Genomic DNA, 21,043 nt, shown 5'->3' on the forward strand with positions numbered 1-21,043 from the left:
TATGAGATCCAGTGTTACTGTGATGAAATGATTCAAGATATGCCAGTATTTGTTTCTGTTTTACTGTACTTCCTCAAACTACAGCAGTGTGTGTTTGATTCATTCATCCTGTTGAACACTATTAGGATGAAAAGCTTTATTAGTCCCAATATGTGGAAAGCATGATCCTTAAATGCAGTCCAATTTTTGAAGTGCCATGCAACAATTCACTGTGGTTGCAATCTGTTATGACTATATTATCATACACAAACCAGTTTAAGCTCCTTCAACCATATATATGTCAGAAAGTGGCTCTGGTTGATGGTTTTTGGTTTTGTAGTGAATTATTGACAGTCAGTCGGGACTCTGTATTTGTGCAGTACACTAACTTTGAACCTAGAAAGTTATCAGGAACTTAAAATTGGTTTCTAGAATTGGACACCCTTCTACATAAATTGTTTGTTTTTATTTGTGCTGTGCTTTACTAATGTAGGTGTTGCCCACTTCTGGGCTGGAAACTCCCACTGTTTTTTGTCAGGATATTTGGCCTGACAACCTATTGGGGAGGGGAGGGGGGCGATTTGATGCAAATAAAACAAAATTAGTTATTAATCGTTGTATAGTCTAATATGCATCTCATAGCTGAGGCCTCAGCCATGGCCAATTTCTCCGTAGGCTATAATGAAATCTGCTGTCATCAGTGGCGGAGGCTTCCTAGCGGTCACTGTGTCAACCCATAGCTTAGGCTGGCAACTTACAGTCTGGTATATTGTGGCTGCATGCTGATCCATACGTGCTTCACTTGCGGCAGATCTGCTGAGAAGGAGGTATGACTGTGGTGCTTGTGTGATTGATTTACATGCCGCCCTGAGAGTGCTCTGTCCCCCTCTCGTCACTGCTCGTGTTGTCCTGTCAGATGGCCCATTGTGTTGGGTGCCATGATGTTTGATGTACGCTGATCCTGACCAATCAGTTCAGTGGGCCCTCTGGTCCATATGATGCCAAAGTATCAGAGCATCTCATGACCTGAACTGGAACAGTGTTGGTGGACCCATGGATTACCTATTGGTGGCAACTTCAGTCCTAGACTCCAGCATCAGTTATCCAGTGTTACAGAACTGCTATCATTATTCCAAGTAGCAAGAGTGTGACTGGCACAGTTTGACAACACTGTAACAATCTTAAACAAGATGTTACAATACAGTAAACAGAAAATCAAGTGTGAATGAGATTGATCATACTGATTTGACTACCCCTAGGCCAGCTTGCCAGGGTATTTCTTGAACTGAGGAGACACTTTGCTGTGCAACAGTATTTGTAATGACCAAATCGGTCCAGTTTATTATCTACATTTGCTTAATGGAGTTGTTGCAGGACTGTAACAGCTCTGTCAGGTCCCCAATATGCGTCGTTGCGTCCTATCTAGTGCATCTTAATTTTACAAGAGCAGCAAAGGCAGTTTGGTGTACTCTTGTCTTACAGTTTTCTGTTAAGCTTATTCTCTCACACAGAATTGTCAGTGTTGCTCTCTTGGTGACCAACTAACTGTGTCAAAATGTCTACATGTAGTGGCTGGCTTGTATTGATACCTCCCTGTGCTAAGACAATGCTTGGCTGTGGGGACTTAGTACAGGACTGGGGGAGTAAAAATTTTATATCTCAGTGTGTGACACTATTGTTGCGTCAACCTTGATTGCCCAATACAAACAGTGAACAACATTACTGAGGTAAACTCCTGAGCAGAATGTGGTGGTAATGATCACAATGTCTATTGCGTTCAATGCATACACATGCCCTGTGCCCAGAAAAGAATCATGGACTAGTACTAGAACACAGTTCAAATCATAGAATCTTTTTATAATTCTGAAAGGACAAGAGGGAAATTTTGTAAAACTTTCACCTTTGTGTTGTAAAAGGGTTTTGTCTGGTATTGCTGTAATATTGAAATTGGTGAAAATCCTCAGAAATTGACTGCCACTGCACACCATGCAGCTGCTTGTGAATACTTATCACCTTGGGGAGTATGTGATTGTGACTGAGCTATACACCTCTTTTAAATTACAGCGAAGAGCTTATGCTGGGCAGATATATTATTGAAGAAATTTGATGTACAGACATTAACAATATCATAAAGGCAATTAATGGAGAGATGTGAAAAGGTCTGCTTCTGTACATGCTCTCAACATGCCTGAGCTTCTAGAGACTGTCAGAGCAGAATCAGTTTGCTTGGCAGTATGACATTACATACCTATTCCTTTAACCCTTTGAGTACTGCATATGTGGTATGCCGCGACACTCCACCTTGCTGCGGGGCCTGCGGATGTTATTTGCCGCTGAAGTGGGCTTTCCCGTGGCCCCTACAGACGGCATTCACTGCACGGCTTGGCCGGTACTTGAGTCCTAATGACGGCTTATACCGCAGCCGGTTCACTGCCTGTTGGCCTGCGGCCGTCAATAGCCGCTCAGGGCTGCATGCTGGCCCATCGCAAGTTCTTTTGTCATCTACACTCCCTGGGATGGATGTACCTTATTTATTGTTCTGTGTCGCTGTCGCTGCTATCTGGGAAACACACTGCTATGGATTTCGCAGTTGCTTTTCGACATTTGTGCTAGCTGGTTCATGTGATATTCTGCTTCTGTGGTGTCGTTTAGCTATCTGCCGTTTCATCAGGATTTTTAGAGTGCTGTCTCTTTTGAGCTCCACAGACAAATGGCACATCAGCGTCGTTGCACTGACGAAGAGATACTGGAGATACTGACAAGGAGTGACAGTGACAGTGAGTGTGGCATCTTCAATGAATACAGTGATGATGGAGATTCATCAAAAGAATGTCGTAGTAATGCACATCCACGTACTTCACCTAGTAGAGCTCGCCAGGACAGTTCTTCTTCAGATTCTGAAAGTGAAGACGAATCGATCTGTAAAAGGCCATGCCATAGTGAGAATGAGAAATTTGATCGGCAAAAACATGATGTCAGTCCAGCGTTTCATGCATTTGATGACTCATCTTCAGGACATAATTGCCAACTAACGCGTGGTGCAAGGGTTCTATCCTTTTTCCTGCTATTTCTGTCAGAAGATCTGTTGAAAGTTATAGCTTTTGAAACGAAAAGATTTTTCACTTTCACCATGGCAAAGGAGCAAAATATCATTATCAACTTTTCATTTATGTCTGGTACGAGAACTTGTGGAAAAATTTGCTACAGAATGGATAAGAGATAGGAAAGGAAGACGCTCTGATGACGAGAATCCTCTTCGCTTTACTGGGAGGCACTTTCCCCATGTCATTCTAAGTGACCAGTCCAAGAAACGCGGACTATGGCTTAGATCTGCAGCCTGCTCGAAACAGAATGTGCATCGAGAAACGAAATATGAATGCAAAACATGCAATGTACCTTTGTGCATTGGCCCATGTTTTGAAACATACCACACAAAGAAATACTTTTAGCCAAGTTGCTAAAGCCGGAAGATGAAATGAAGCCCTTACTTCTGAAAAAATTACTTATAAATTAAAAATGATTACAAAAATTAAAAAAATATTTTTAACTTCACCATTGCCAGTTCAAATCCCGGATGACAAGGAAGGATGGAAAAATAACTGTGGGGAAGGAAAAAAAAAACCACACCGAATTATCTGAGCTCTTTAGCCTCACCAGATGAATTACTTTGCTGACAAACACCTTATGTATGAACATGTGAAACATCCAGTCTGTGCTGACAAACACAGACGGGATGCTTCAAATGTTCTTACAGAAGGTGCATGAATAAAAACTTAGTACAAATTTATGGATTCTTCCATAGAAGTTAAACCGTAAACTTACTGCAAATATCATTAAACACAAAATTCTAGCATTGTTATTACTACAAAACTGTAGTCTGGGTTGTGGTAAAAGATATTTATTTAAGCAGCGACTAGTTTCTGGGGACGCCCATTTTCAAACCACCATGTAAAAAAATGACTGTGACAACCACATTATGGCTGTTAATAAAACCATGGTTTTATTAACAGCTATAATGTGTTTGTCACATTCCTTTTTGACATGGTTGTTTGAAAATGGGCTTCACCCGAAACTAGTCGCCGCTTCAATAAATATCTTTTACTGCAACCCGGGCTACAATTTTCTATTAATATTCAGTAACGGATTGTTGTCCTATTTTTCCAGGACACTGGATTTGTGAAAAAATTCTAGGCCTACACTTGGAAAGGGCGTCTTGGCACATGTTGGTCAGTTGCACATACTCGCCCGTTTCTGAAGCACTAAAGGTCATTAGGAATTAAAGGTGACATTTAATTAGGTAGTTTAGAAACTTGAGTATTTTGTTATCTAATTCTTAAACAAAAGCTGTAAATAATTGTTTATTTCTACTGTACAATAACAACTGCATTCCACATAAAAAGAATTCAGAAATGTTGAATTTTTGATTTTGAAGTTTCCTTGGGGATAATTTATTTGGTTAAGGCTCTCAAAATATAGTGATTAGCTTCAAAAGTGTGTCTTGGCATCCAGACACTTCCCTCAATGGTTGTTTGGGGGCGAAGTATTGCGCTAGTACAGAAGAACGTCAACGTTTGATCATTACGGATTATACAGTGTTTACATCATAAGTTGCATACAGAAATCTGATAATGAAGTATCAGTATGCCAAATAAGACACAGATGTGTACGGAGACCTTATGATGATTCTCAAGAACTAATTGCCAATGAAAGAAAGCCTTCGTGAAGAGTTACATGTTAGCATCATAAGTGTACATTAAGTCTGTCGAGCAATTCATCTCCAGATTCAAAGGTATGGAATGAGTATCCAGATACCCTGCGTTTATATGTAACGTCTGCGATCGCACTAACTGTGAGTCTGTCACGACTCCCGTTGTTCCAGAAATACTCGGGCCAGGGCGAGGACAGCTGAGCGGAGTGCTCAGGCACACACAATAGTCCGTGGAAGTGGCTGCCAGCGCAGGCACATGGATTAGGCGGCCCCAAGAGCAGGTTTGACACGGCCAGCTGCATGCGCTGGTGCAGCACTCAAAGGGTTAAAGCACTTAAAGTGCCAGGAATTTGGATGCATTGTGTTGTTGTAAAGACCACAGACTGCGCAGAAAATTTTGCAAAGCAGCCCAGGAACAAAGAACAGTGTTATCATCTCCATCACCGTGTGTTAATTTATTGAGACATGTTGTGTGGAGTAGAGGTAGCCTATGTATCTGGAGGAACAGAACAACTATAATACAGATCACCAGCCATGTATCATATTGCAGAACAGATTGTATATAAAGCACAACAGCCACCTGTTTTTATGTTGTCATTCATGTCAAGAGCAGTAGCAGCAACTCAGATGCAGTTGTCAATAAACGTTAACACAAGTGCATTTAGACCAGGTTGTTGTCCACCTTGGTACCAATAAACAAACACACCAGCTTTAGGGCTGTGTTGTGGCTGTAATTTGTAGTTGGTGACACAGCACTCTTAACTTGAGACTGTTATGATCATTCTTACATTTTAATTTCTGTTCAAACTGTGTGTGAGATTTTCAGTGTCGAACAGGGCATATGTTATAACTGTGTGTCTATGTTGTTGATTAGAATTCGTGTTGATGGTGGTGTTAATAATGCCTTCTACAGTTTATTATGGCCCATAGTTCCTGTAAGAAATACCAGCCGAGGATAACTTGATATCTGTATTCCGCAAGAAAGACAACATTGTAGAACTTTGTTCAAGTGCTAGTATTCTGCCAATAGGGGTTCATTTTGGCTGCACCTGATTTCCATTATTGTGAACTTGGTCCACAGGTTTCATTTGTCTTTGATTCCCTGCCATTATCAGAATTGATATTTGATGATTTGTGCAGTATTATTTGTTAACCTCCTAACTGATTATCCCGAGATATCTCAGGTTAAGCTGTTTTGCTGATAAATATGATCCCGACATAATGAGGGCCTCCAAATTTTGTGCATCCCTGCACCAGCATCCTGATTATAAATGTTGTAGTTCCTTCCACTGCCGCTAGTTAGCACCAGCATCCAGATTATAATATTTTTGTTCCTTCCACTGTCACTTGTTAGCATTCTTTGCAGTTTCACTTTTTGTTGCAGTGTATTGCTGTTGGCTTGTGCTCGTGAAATCATTGCAACATTACCATTTTTTTGGTAGCATTTTGTTGCAATTTTTGCAGTATTACGTCTGCTTGTGATTATTCCAGAGAGGAAGGGCAGTGGGAAGATATCCCTGTTTTAGAATCTGGTGGTGACTCTTTTGAACTTTGAGGATGTTAAATAAACACCTTTCAGCAATCAAACTTCAACCTTATATTATTTGGCAATCAGTCTCAGCATTTTACTATGCCAATAGGCCCCTGATCAACGTGTAGGAAGAATTTACCTCACTTGTGATCAAAACAGGAGTTACCAATACTGGTATTAGTAGATTTTTGTTATAGTGAACACTATAAACAAAAGAAGCAGGATGCAAGTGGGAAGCATGTTTGGAGAGAAACATGATACTACTGCCACCAGTGCCAGGTCCCCTTGTGCACCACACCATATTTCAGAATCTGTCATACACAAACAGATTTCTAATACCATTCTAGTCTGTGATTTTCATATGCATATCTTAAGTATACAAATAATATGGTAGATAAATTTGGAGCTCCATCATACATAAACCACACGTTTCTTCTTAATATCTGTTGTATCATCACAATACTGTCATATCTACTCTACACCGATAAGAAGTGCTAACCACCTTGACCTGTGAGCATCTGGAGTGATTTTGTGCACTTGGATGGGTGCTATGAGTAACATTGGTGAGGAACAGTCTTTGCTGAACTGCAGTTACAGACTCAGCTTGTTCTGCTCCTTCACGAGACATGCAATGTAGTGGTCTACTTCTGGTCAGCTGCAAATTAAATCAGTGACAGTGTCACAGGGAGGGTTGGTCAAAGATAATGCGAGGAGATCTCTTAATATCTGACTTTAACCTAAGAATGCGAGAATGCTCTGTAACTCCCGTGCATATAGGGAAAGATGGGCAACCGTAATGGTAAATTACGACCTATGATCGAAGTGCTAGAAATATGTAGGTAACCTAACTACATCGGTATAGGACACTGAGAGGCATACATTGCTATATATATGTCTGGGAATTAACAAGGATTGGACGTACTGTACAGTCATCTATCTACATTTGTAATCTATTATAGGGTACTCATAAAGAAATGGAGGGTTGGTTTGGCGATGATGCTGTCATGTCGTTTTGGTGGAGGAGCGTACTGATGCTGTCAAACGCCAGTTTGTACAATACCTCAGATACCATGATACTTGTGAAGACAAAAAAAGTAACAGTAAATTTACTATAGCAAAATATCAGAGGTTTAAAAAACAAAATTAATGAATTTCAGATCTGTTTAGATGAGCTACAGTCTACAAATCCTGTTGATATTATTTGTATTTCTGAACACATTTAGGTAGTGAAATTGAAACACTTAATATGGAACGGTATACATTAGCTTCCAAGTATTGTAGAAAAGAGATGGAGAAAGGAGGAGTTGCCACTTACATTAAAAAGGGTCACAATTATAAAATCATTGACATTCTTAAATACCGTAGTGATCAGCATTTTGAAGCATGTGTCACAAAAGTAGAAACACACAAAAGAACAATAATTGTAGTCACAATATACAGGGCTCCAACTGGTAATTTCCTGCTATTCACTAAACAGCTTGATGCAGTATTAAATTTCTGAACTTCTAAAAATAATGAACTCATACTAAGTGGAGATTTTAATTAGATCCATACTAGAGTCCCTTACCACTTCTTATAATCTCATTCCTTTACTACAAATTCCAACCAGGGATATGGGTACCAGCAGCACTGCTGTTGATAACATTTTCATAGATACTACCACACTAGCAAATCATAGTATAAATCCAATATTTAATGGCATTTCAGATTATGATGCCCAGTTGCTTGCATTTAATATAGTGGGGTCTGATTCAACTAATAACAGGAAGTGGGAAACTATGCAAATAATAAATGAAACAGGAATTGAAGGTATAAAAAACTGTTTGAGGAATACAGACTGGAAAGATGTATACAATCCACCCAGGATAAAAGAAGAATATAACTGTTACTCTAATATACTCATAGGTCACAAATTTTTCCTTTCAGTAGCAGACAACTTAGGTTTGCATGGGTGCTCAGAAGACAGCTTAAAATATTTAAAAAATGCATTTCTGCAGAAGTTTGACAAAATTCAACTATATCCTACCTCACCAAAAAGAGATTTCTAATATTATTAGTGCTTTGTTGGCAGACGAGCCAACACAGTGTTGCTAGAGGAGGCCGAAATGCACGCGTTTAATTACACGCAGACTGGCGTGAGGTCTGGAACAGGTCAGAGAAATAAGACTAGCAAAACAGGAGGTCACTGGTAGAATACTTAACTTTAATCCATAATCGGTGTACATCGCTCTTGACGGTACATTAATAATAAGCTCAATATAACTGGTAATGGCGCCTTGCTAGGTAGTAGCAAATGACGTAGCTGAAGGCTATGCTAACTATCGTCTCGGCAAATGAGAGCGTATTTGTCTGTGTAGCATCGCTAGCAAAGTCGGCAGTACAACTGGGGCGAGTGCTAGGAAGTGTCTCTAGACCTGCCGTGTGGTGGCGCTTGGTCTGCAATCACTGACAGTGGCGACATGCTGGTCCGATGTATACTAACGGACCGCGGCCGATTTAAAGGCTACCACCTAGCAAGTGTGGTGTCTGGCGGTGACACCACAATTAGCTCTCTTAAAAACAAATGTTCACTGGTTATGAAGAAATCAGCACTACCATAATTAAATGTTGCTCCTCACAACATTGTGACATACTGAGTTACATATGTAATGAATCCCTCCACAGTGGTACTTTTCCAGATAGGCTTAAATATGCTATTGCCAAACCATTACACAAAAAAGGGGAAAATCATAAATGGAAAACTTCCATCCCATTTCATTATTGGCAATATTTTCAAAAGTCTTTGAAAGGGTTATGCACAATAGACTTTATAAACACTTAGTACAGAAAAATATTCTCATTCGGAATCAGTTTGGATTTCGGAAAGGATTGTCAACTGATCAAGCTATATTCACTTTTGCAGATGATATATTAGAATCAATAAATCAAAATTTATCATCACTTGGAATATTATGTGATCTGGCTAAAGCTTTTGATTGTGTTAAGCATGATATCCTTATACAAAAGTTAAAATATTATGGGATTATAGAAAATTGTGTGTCTGTATCAAGCTTACCACATAACAATAGTCATTCAAAATATGAAACCATCAGACAGGGGGTGCCCCAGGGCTCTATTTTAGGTTCCTTGTTGTTCCTATTATATATAAATGATCTTCCATATGCAGTGCCACAAAATGAAAAGTTTGTCTTATTTGCAGATGATACAAGTATTGGTATAAAAAAAAGTACTCTTGATCTCACTGAGCAATCAGCTAACGAAATATTTGTTAAGTATCAATGGGTGGTTCACAGTAAATGGATTGTCACTGAATTTTGAGAAGACCCAGTACATACAGTTTAGTACCTCACAAAGAATACCTGACCCTATAAGTATAATGTGTTCAAACAATGAAATTAAAGCTGTAGACAGTGTCAAATGGGAAAACTCACACTCTAGACTTAATGAAACGCCTTAGTTCAGCTACATTTGCAGTATGCATGATAGCAGAAATAGGTGATTTAAAACTGAAGAAGTTAGTTTATTCGGCCTACTTACATTCACTAATGAGTTATGGAATCATCTTTTGGGGAAACTCCTCTCACAAAGGGAACATTTTCAAAATTCAGAAACAAGTCATTAGAATTATATCGTGTCAGTCCTAGATCATCATGCAGAGACTTCGTTAAGAAACTTGGTATTCTAACTACTTCTTCTCAGTACATATACTTATTGATGTCCTTTGTCATTTCCAACATGTCTCTTTTTACACAAAATAGTGAAAAACTTGATTATAATACCAGAACCAAAAACAATCTGTATAAGGAGTATAAAAGCTTAACATTAGTACAAAAAGGAGTCAAATACATGGGTACTCATATATTCAATAACTTACCAGAGCATATCAAAGGTCTTGTAAGTGATAAAGATCTGTTTCAGAGTGAATTAAAGAACTTCCTGTTGGCCAACTCCTTCTACCCCATTGATGAATGTCTTCACAAGGATTATAGCTCATAACTCTGTCTGCAATAGAATTGTACAATATCCATGTATCTGAGTAAAGAAAAAGAAAAAAAACTGACTCTTTCCACATCCCAGAGACTCCTCTCCAAGGGATCCATGGAAAATTATAAATGTAATGTAATGTAATATTTATTGGTTTGATCTATTTGTAGCAGAAATTTAATTACTTGATTTGCAAAATGTTTTCGTGTGATTCTAAAATGTTGAAAATATGTTCTATTATGAAGAAGAATCATCGTAAGGTGGTGGTGAGTGTTTTAAGCGATCTGTTTGACTCCTGTAAATAGTTAAACAATTAATTTGATAGGGTAGTGCAAATGGACTATTTCCCACTATTTTGATATCGAAATTGCGTCAGCCCTCCAATTGTCCCCAGCATTAGCCAATAGGAACACAATATTCTGCGGAGAGATGGCAATCTCTGTCTGTGTGTTTGGAGACGTTGGTTCACATACAAACAGGAAGTAGCCACTTGAGACAGACAGAGACAGGAAGCAAGTCTGGCATTTCTTGGTCAACACAAAGCCACCACCTGGTGCTTTTTTCGGTTCTGTGAGATCAAAGGAGGTCAACATCTGGTCCGTGGTAGGTGGTATTTAGTATCATGATCTGTAATTAAGACATTGGGCGATTTTTGACCTATGTTGGGGGTCCTGTATGAAGACACACGACCGGGCGACGCCAAACGGCGACTACTGTACTACGTTTCATTCCATTCCTCGGTGCTTACAGTTATTACGTCATGGGAAGTGGGAGTGGGAGTGCAGACATAAGCTAAACCCTATCTGTCGCAAACTGATTAAATAAAGTGTATTCATCAGTATATTATTGAAACTGATTTGAATTTCACGTCATGAGATCCTTCCTCTCCAGCACAGACTGAGTCTTTATCACATCAATTTTTTCTGTGAGGAATTGGGAGGGAGGGGCAAGGGGTGGAGGGGTGGGATGTCGTCTGATGGTGGCACTGCGCACTAGTTCAGTCGATCCCTGCACATCAAGGTTAACACAGAATTTTCCAACAAGGCAACACCTGCAATCTACAGCAGTGTAAGTACATAATTAGGATATGTAATTGCTTAATGTGAGCTTTTCCCACCAATTAAAGAGATTCAACCCCTGAAAATTGAATTTTATAAATAAAAATTTTATCCTCTGCTATGTAACGTATGAGGAGAGCAATTTCTCCATATTAACAGCTGACTGTGAAATTAAGATTCCTGGTAATGGAAGCTGTAGCTATAGAATTTGCTATTGCAATTTCAAAATAAGTATTGAGTGAAATCATATCCAACACTTCGAAGCTATTTACGCTGTACTGAAGGATGATTTCATGAAGCCAAATGAAGTACTGTACCTGAATTCTAACAAGTCACAGATAACCTTTTTACAGTTTTAGACGTATTGAAAAACAATATATTTTTAGAAATTATATACATGGCCAATGAGCTTTAGTACAGTTTGTTTCTGATTCAATATTTTCAATTCCCTGCCTGAAGTTCAGCAGCAACATTCGCACCAGAATATAAAACTCTAGACAAGGATTTATAGTATAGGCCTGCCAGTATCTGGAAGGTTTTACTTCTTGTATTCTGGTAGTAAATCACTACTGTTATGAATCACATATTATATTAGGACGTAAAACAAGAGTGTGATGATAGCTATGTTCCTGAAGACGCTGTTCCAAGATCTTCCATAATTTCTTAACACAATAGCCTGATTGCACTCTTCTTTAGAACAAATTGGACCTACTTATTTGCTACACTGCCACATAAGATTATGGCATCGGTCAGTACTGAGTGAACGTATGCTAGCAATTTTGAGCACCACATCGAATAGGTTTCATTACTTTGCTTAGCTCTTTGCAGTTAAGTCTGTAATGATTTTTTAATTACCAGTATGTACCCAGGAGCAGATATAGACTTAGATCAAAATTTAGTAGTGGTGAAGAGTACACTGAAATTTAAAAGATAAGTCAGGAAGAATCAGTGTGCAAAGAAGTGGGATACAGAAGTACTAAGGAATGAAGAGATAAGCTTGAAGTTCTCTGAGGCTGTAGATGCTGTGATCAGGAATAGCTCAGTATGCAATTCAGCTGGAGAGGAATGGACATCTCTAAAAAAGGCAATCACAGTCGTTGGAAAGAAGGTGTCTGTGAAGAAACTGTGGGTAACAATAAATACTTGTGTGAGCAATAGAAGAAGGAAGTACAAAAACGTTCAGGTATACAGAATACAAGTCACTTAGGAATGAAAGAAATAGGATGTGCAGCGAAGCTGCATGAAAAATGTGAAAAAATCGGAAAAAAATTATGGTAGGAAGGACTGATTCTGCATATAGAAAAGTCAAAACAACCTTCAGTGAAATTAAAAGCAAAGCTGGCAACATTTAGAGTGCAATGGGAATTCCACTGTTAAATGCAGAGGGAGCGGATAGGCGGAAAGTGCACAATGAAGGCGTTTATGAAGGGGAATACTTGTCTGATGACATGATAGAAGAAGAAACTGGAGTCTATACAGAAGAGATACAGGCTCCATAATTAGAAACAGAATTTAACAGTGTTTTGGAAGATTTAAGATCGAATAGGGTAGAAGGGATAGATAAAATTCCACTAGAATTTCTAAAATTATTGGTGGAAGTGGCAACAAACGACTATTCATGTTAGTATGTAGAATTTACGAGTCTGGCTATATACCATCTGACTTTCGGGAAAATGTCATCCACACAATTCCGAAGATTGCAAGAGCTGAAAAGTGCGAGCATTATTGCACAATCAGCTTAGCAGCTCATCGATCCAAGTTACTGAAAATAATAGTATGCAGAAGAATGAAAAAGAAAATTGAGTGTGTGTTGGATGAAGATCTGTTTGGCTTTAGGAAAGGCGCCAGAAAGGCAGTTGTGACGTTGCTCATGATATTGAAAGCAAGATTGAACAAAAATAAAGACACGTTAATAGGATTTGTCGATCTGGAAAAAACATTCGACAATATCCAGTGGTGCAAGGTATTCGAAATTCTGAGAAAAATAGGGGTAAGCTATAGGAAATGATGGGTAATATAAAATATTTACAAAAGCCAAGAGGGATAAATAAGACTGGAAGACCAAGAACGAACTGCTTGGATTATAAATGGTGTCAGACAGAGATGTAGGAATGGAATGAACCATCTGTAGAGTACAGAATATGGATTGAGAGTAAATCGAAGAAAGACGAAAGTAATCAGAAGTAGCAGAAATGAGAACAGCGAAGACTGGTGATCACGAACAGATGAAGTTAAGGAATTCTGCTACCTAAGCAGCAAAATAACCCATGACGGAAAGAACAAGGACATAAAAAGCAGACTAGCACTGGCAAAAAAGGCATTGTTGGACAGGAGGTGTCTCCTAGTATCAAACATAGGCCTTAATTTGAGGAAGAAATTTCTGAGAAAGTGCGTTTGGAGCACAGAATTGTATGGTAGTGAAACATGGACTGTGGGAAAACAGGAAAAGAAGAAAATCGAAGCACTTGAGATGTGAATGTTAAAAATTAAGTTGACTGATAAGGTAAGGAATGAAGTAAGTTCTCCAGAGAATCGGCGGGGAAAGGAATATATGGAAAACACTGACAGAAGAGAGAAAAGGAAACTGGAAAACAGTTAAAAGTCGGGGTTTTTGCAGATGAGATATAGAAACCAATGTTAAGGCACATCAATCGGTTTTGTTTCTCGAATGAGCTGGGGACTCTCATAAGCTGTGCTACTAATTTAGAGGGAAAAGAGGTAACTGAGACAGGTTTTCAGTAATATTTAGTTACAGCAGCACTGTTAAAGTTGAAATATTTATCTTTATTTGTTTATACAAAACTTCAGGAAAACCGAAAAATTGCGGTGGCACACCTCAGCTTTCACCCATGATATCGTCAAAATGTTGGATTTCCCTATTTAAAACTTAGACAATACGGCGAACATGACGTCACATATTACACACGCAAAAGTACAAGAACAACAGGGAAATTAGTTATTTGCAGAAATTACAAGAAACTAATAGGACAAGCATGGAAATTATGGGGTTTAGGCTGAAGACAAATTAAATACACGACAGTCACAATAATGAAGACGTACCAGAACAGATAGTACAAAAAAAAATCAACCAAACGAAAACCTCAGCAATCACAATAACAAAAAACCTGGAAAAAACTGGTATGGGAAATTTCAATTGACCTATATCCTTCAGGCGAAGTCCACGACATCACAAATATGGAAACAAACAAACCGGAAATTTCACATGCCCTATATAGCTGAAACGAAGGCTACAATATCACGAACCCACACATAACTCCTAAACCGGGTATCAGGAGATTCATTTGACCTACATAGTTCAAACGAAGTCCACAATATCACCACCCAATACATAACTGCAAAACCTGGTATCGACACTTTCACTCGACCTATACAACTCAGCGCCGACAATACCAACAAACCACAACTAGCAGAACTAACTAGTCTCAAAACTAAACCAGACCAAAATAACTACAACACACTCCACATTATCGGCGTCATGACAATAACTTCCTCATCTGCTCATATTCCCAAAGCGTCCTTCTCGCTGTTGGTCATACGTTCTTAGCAGAGAGGATGGTGCAAGAAGTGCAGGATGCTCTCCCCTTGCAAAGGGAAGAAAAGGAAATCATTTTCTGCTGTGTTTGAGGGCACATATGGATTCAGGACATGAACTCGCTGATGAGGCTGCCAAGGAAGGTTGCTCTCTTCCATTTCCTGATCGCTGTTCAGTCCCCTTCAGGCTGTCACGTCATTTGTGACCACAAAGGCCCTGTGTTGGTGGGAGACTCAGTGGCTGGAAGTGTGGAATAATACACTAAATTCCGTAAAACCTTCAGTGCGACCTAGGCTTACCTTCATCAGACCGACGGATTGAAGAAGGCCGCGCGGTGTAGCCGCGCGGACTAGAGCGCCTCGTCACGGTCCGCGCGGCTCCCTCCCCCACTCCTCTCCCCCACTCCTCTCCACCAGTCGGAGGTTTGAGTCCTCCCTCGGGCATGGGTATATGTGTTGTCTAAAGCGTAGGTTAGTTTAAGTTAGATTAAGTAGTGTGTAAGCTTAGGGACCGATGACCTGAGCAGTTTGGTCCCATAAGACCTTAACACAAAATTTCCGGTCTGAAGAAGCAGCCCTTCTGCGGCTTAGTGTGCGACATTACCCATTGACACACGACTTACTCTTACGTCGTGAGAAATTACCACTGTGTTATCAATACGGCATATTTTAATTGAGTGTGTTTTATATGACAACCTAAGGGTGGATCTGGGTTTCCCACAGGACCCGAGTGTGGTTCATGTTTTAAGATTTTGTGAGGCGTCTGGAATTCTTCCCAATATATTGGGTGTGAGATTTTAATGTGTCACAGAGTGGCTTCGTCATTCATTGTTTATAATTAGTCATCCAGCCACAGTCATCTGCTGCTCTCTTAACAACGTCTTTACTGGGATTTCATCTACACTCCTGGAAATGGAAAAAAGAACACATTGACACCGGTGTGTCAGACCCACCATACTTGCTCCGGACACTGCGAGAGGGTTGTACAAGCAATGATCACACGCACGGCACAGCGGACACACCAGGAACCGCGGTGTTGGCCGTCGAATGGCGCTAGCTGCGCAGCATTTGTGCACCGCCGCCGTCAGTGTCAGCCAGTTTGCCGTGGCATACGGAGCTCCATCGCAGTCTTTAACACTGGTAGCATGCCGCGACAGCGTGGACGTGAACCGTATGTGCAGTTGACGGACTTTGAGCGAGGGCGTATAGTGGGCATGCGGGAGGCCGGGTGGACGTACCGCCGAATTGCTCAACACGTGGGGCGTGAGGTCTCCACAGTACATCGATGTCGCCAGTGGTCGGCGGAAGGTGCACGTGCCCGTCGACCTGGGACCGGACCACAGCGACGCACGGATGCACGCCAAGACCGTAGGATCCTACGCAGTGCCGTAGGCGACCGCACCGCCACTTCCCAGCAAATTAGGGACACTGTTGCTCCTGGGGTACCGGCGAGGACCATTCGCAACCGTCTCCATGAAGCTGGGCTACGGTCCCGCACACCGTTAGGCCGTCTTCCGCTCACGCCCCAACATCGTGCAGCCCGCCTCCAGTGGTGTCGCGACAGGCGTGAATGGAGGGACGAATGGAGACGTGTCGTCTTCAGCGATGAGAGTCGCTTCTGCCTTGGTGCCAATGATGGTCGTATGCGTGTTTGGCGCCGTGCAGGTGAGCGCCACAATCAGGACTGCATACGACCGAGGCACACAGGGCCAACACCCGGCATCATGGTGTGGGGAGCGATCTCCTACACTGGCCGTAGACCACTGGTGATCGTCGAGGGGACACTGAATAGTGCACGGTACATCCAAACGGTCATCGAACCCATCGTTCTACCATTCCTAGACCGGCAAGGGAACTTGCTGTTCCAACAGGACAATGCACGTCCGCATGTATCCCGTGCCACCCAACGTGCTCTAGAAGGTGTAAGTCAACTACCCTGGCCAGCAAGATCTCCGGATCTGTCCCCCATTGAGCATGTTTGGGACTGGATGAAGCGTCGTCTCACGCGGTCTGCACGTCCAGCACGAACGCTGGTCCAACTGAGGCGCCAGGTGGAAATGGCATGGCAAGCCGTTCCACAGGACTACATCCAGCATCTCTACGATCGTCTCCATGGGAGAATAGCAGCCTGCATTGCTGCGAAAGGTGGATATACACTGTACTAGTGCCGACATTGTGCATGCTCTGTTGCCTGTGTCTATGTGCCTGTGGTTCTGTCAGTGTGATCATGTGATGTATCTGACCCCAGGAATGTGTCAATAAAGTTTCCCCTTCCTGGGACAATGAATTCACGGTGTTCTTATTTCAATTTCCAGGAGTGTATATTGTGTTAGAACATTATGAATTACCTCGAAGAAAACGGTCTATTGACACACAGCCAAAATTGGTTTAGAAAACATCGTTCCTGTGGAACACAACTAGCTCTTTATTCACATGAAGTGTTGAGTGCTATTGACAAGGGATTTCAAAATGGCTCTGAACACTATGGGACTTGGGAAAGAAAATACTTCACAGAAGAAGCTTGGTTCAATGAGTGAAAACTATGAATGTTTTATGGGCGAATCGGATGTGAATGAAATATTTGATATGTCGGTTCTCAAAGGAATTTTTTCAAACTGTGTAAGATGTATTCATTGTAGTGAAGTTGGTCTGGAACTCTCCATAATAAAGCACGTAGGACTTGCTAGTGAAATACAAATGAAATGTGATAAGTGTTCATACATGACCACCTTTTGGAACAGTGTTGCAGTAACTGCAACTGAAGAAAATGGTAGCAAAATCTACGAACACAACATTAGATTTGTTTATTCCTTGCGTTCAGTTGGTAAGGGTGCTACTGCAGGTGCAATTTTCTGTGGCATCATGAATCTCCCAAATCCCCCAACCAACTTTACGACCTATAATAAATTAATAGGGTCTAAAGTAGAAGATGTCTGTATAGAATCTGTGGAAGAGGCAGTAATGGAAAATAATGGTAACAGAGATTTGACTGCAGCGTTCGATGGTACCTGGCATAAACGGGGACACACATCTCTTCATGGTGTAGTATCTGCCACCAGTATGTATACAGGGAAAGTTTTAGATGTAGCAGTAATATCAAAGTATTGTAGATGTCCACAAAAATATAAAGGTACACATGAAAATAATTGCAAAGCTAACTATAGTGGCAGTACTGGAGGAATGGAAGTGGCTGGTGTTGCCAGTATATTCCAGCGTTCTGAGGTGTGTGATAAAGTGCAATATGTTAATTACCTTGGTGACGGTGATTCTAAAAGTTTCAAACATGTTCAAGGACTGAAGCCCTATAGTGATGATGTTGTAGTGCAGAAATTTGAGTGTATTGGACACGTACAGAAGCGAATGGGAACAAGACTTCGGCAACTGAAAGCTTCGTATAAAAAACAAAAACTCAGTGATGGTAAAGGGTTGGATGGGAAGGGAAGGTTAACTGACACTGTAATTGACAAAACACAGAACTATTATGGAATGGGTATTAGGCAAAATACACAAAGTGTCGACGAAATGAAGAAGGCTGTTTGGGCTCTTTTTTTCATACTTCTTCAACTGATGAAAATCCCCAACATAGCTTGTGTCCCAAAGAAGACGACAGTTGGTGTAAATATAACAAAGGATTGCTAACTGGTGAAGTGTACACTCATAAGCATAGTCTGCCTCATTCAATAATGGAGGTGATAAAACCTATTTTCAGAGACTTAGCAGCACCTGAACTGTTGAAAAAGTGTATTCACGGAAAAACTCAAAACCCCAATGAAAGTGTAAATAGTGTTATATGGTCGAGAATCCCCAAGACTGTATTTGTTGGAATAGAAACACTTCACTTTGGTGTGTATGATGCTGTTGCGACTTTCAATGATGGCAACATTGTAAGGTGCAAGGTATTTAGAAATATGGGAATGAAGATAGGTTCTAACATGGTACGAGCGATGCTTGCTTTAGACAAGGAACGCCTTCGGGCTGCAGACAAGGCTGTAAAGAGTCTAGAAATACAAGCAAGAGTAAACAGGAGGAGGAACAAGAGGAAGCTGGAGGAGGAGTTTGCAGAGGATGAAGATAATCCATCCTATGGACCTGGAATGCACTAAAAAGTTAATCCAATCTTTGTCGCTCGATTCCCAAAACTTTTATTTTCTCATACTAATTACATGTTTTCTAAGGATCTTCCAAACATATTTGTTTCAAACTTTCAGTAAATGTTACACAGCACCTTCTGCATAATTTAACACAGCCTTTTTCCAAAAAAACTGTATATTTTTGAATATATAAATAAAAAATTGCAAAAAAATGTTGTGATTTTCATTACAATTGAAAAAAAAATCATCTTTAATAACTGAACTAAAATTTTGTAAAATCTCTGTGTTAAGTTGTAGCCCATATTCCAATAAATAATCTGTAAAAAGTTCAACTTCCTACCTCAAATACTTTGTGAGGAAAGATGTAATTTACAAGCGTTATTTTAACATTGCAAGTATATGGCGTTCCAGAGCCCCTTAAGTGATTTAAGTTGCTTCACTACTCCGAGGACATTTACTTCTACGTTACTCATGTTGGCAGCTGTTCTCGATTCGAATCCTGGAATATTTACTTCGTCTTCTTTTGTGAAGGCGTTTCGGAAGGCTGTGTTTAGTAACTCTGCTTTGGCAGCACTGTCTTCGATAGTATCTCCATTGCTATCGCGCAGAGAAGGCATTGATTGTTTCTTGCCGCTAACATACTTCACATACGACCAGACTCTCTTTGGATTTTTTGCCAGGTTTCGAGACAAAGTTTCGTTGTGGCAACTGTTATAGACATCTCGCATTGAAGTCCGCGCTAACTTTCGAGCGTTTGTTTAAATTTGGCATGTTTGTTTCGTTGTTTCTGCAACAGTGTTCTAACCCGTTTTGTGTACCAAGGAGGATCGGCTCCGACGTTTGTTAATTTATTTGGTATAAATCTCTCAATTGCTGCGGATAGTATTTCTTTGAATTTAAGACACATCTGGTCTAAACTTATATTATTAATTTTTAATGACTGGAGATTGTCTCTCAGGAAGGCGTCAAGTGAATTTTTATCTGCTTTTTTGAATAGGTATATTTTTCGAGGATTTGGGGATCACAATATTCAATCTCGCTACGACAAGACAACCCTGTATTCACTAATCCCTGAATCGGTTTTGATGCTCGTTATTAACTCAGGATTATTTGTTGCTAAGTGGTCAAAGCTTTCACTTGTTCTGCTAAGGACCTTTACTTTTGCTCATGTCTCTGTCATTGTCATTCTGATTAGTCTTATTAGTTTAGCACATATACCAACTTCTTTCAGTACTCTGTATAGTTCTTGCCGATTTATGCTGTCAAAGGCTTGTTTGAAGTCGATGAATAGGAAATGCAGATCTATATCATATTCATAGAATTTTTCATCATTTGTTTTATCACAAATATTTGATCAGTTGTTCCTCTGTCTGGTCGAGAGCCACACTCATATTCCCATAGTATGCCTTCTGCACACGTCTGTAACCTTTCGTTTAATATACTTGTGATGATCTTATAAGCTGTGCTTAGGAGTGTTATGCCTGTATGGTTTTCACATGCTGTTCTGTCCCCTTTCTTATAAATGGGAATTATTATTTCAATTTTCCAATTATCTGGCATAGTTTCTGTTTCCCATATATCTGATATTATTGTGTGCAGTCCCTTTATTACAGCGTCACCGCCAGTTTTTATTAATTCAGAAATTTGCTGTCTTCTCCAGGGGCTCGATTGTTTTTCGACTTGTGCACAGCCTGGGAGACTTCTTGTAGTGTTGGTTTTCTTGCATCATTGGTTTCATTGTCTACTTCCAGCTACACTCTTTCCTTCTGTGCGGCTGTCTCTTCATCTTCTAGGCTGGTGCTTAGTGTATCTTTGAAATACTCTGTCCATCTTCCCACTATCTCTTCTTCCTCCCTTATCATTTTCCCATCTTTACTGGAACAGGCCATTGTTTTTGGTTGGAAAAAAATGCCCCTTCCCAGGTTTGCTGCAGAATCCATGAACATATTCTCAGTTCGAATACAACGAATTTTCTCGAGGCCGAGAAGCACTTAACTTGCCCTTTTCTCACATGATATACTGCGAACTATCGATGAAGGGTGACAGTCAGATTCCATATTTCTGGATTTCTGGATAGCGTTTGACACAGTGTCCCATTGCAGACTGTTCAATAAGGTAGAGCATATAAACAGATAAACTT

At 40.4% G+C, this 21,043-nt stretch overlaps 1 protein-coding gene across 1 annotated transcript in view; it reads left to right on the top strand.

Annotated features, from left to right (window-relative positions):
* Nucleotides 1-4,396, top strand: part of LOC126248184 (G patch domain-containing protein 4) — a 65,452-nt gene extending 61,056 nt beyond the window's left edge. Inside the window, exon 5 of the mRNA XM_049948960.1 lies at nt 4,144-4,396. Within this exon, the coding sequence (XP_049804917.1) occupies nt 4,144-4,159 (16 nt within the window). The 3' untranslated portion in view covers nt 4,160-4,396. The remainder of the gene's footprint in view (nt 1-4,143) is intronic.
* Nucleotides 4,397-21,043: the final 16,647 nt, after the last annotated feature.

This window comes from Schistocerca nitens, chromosome 3 (genome assembly GCF_023898315.1).
Source record: "Schistocerca nitens isolate TAMUIC-IGC-003100 chromosome 3, iqSchNite1.1, whole genome shotgun sequence".
Taxonomy (NCBI): Eukaryota; Metazoa; Arthropoda; class Insecta; order Orthoptera; family Acrididae; genus Schistocerca; species Schistocerca nitens.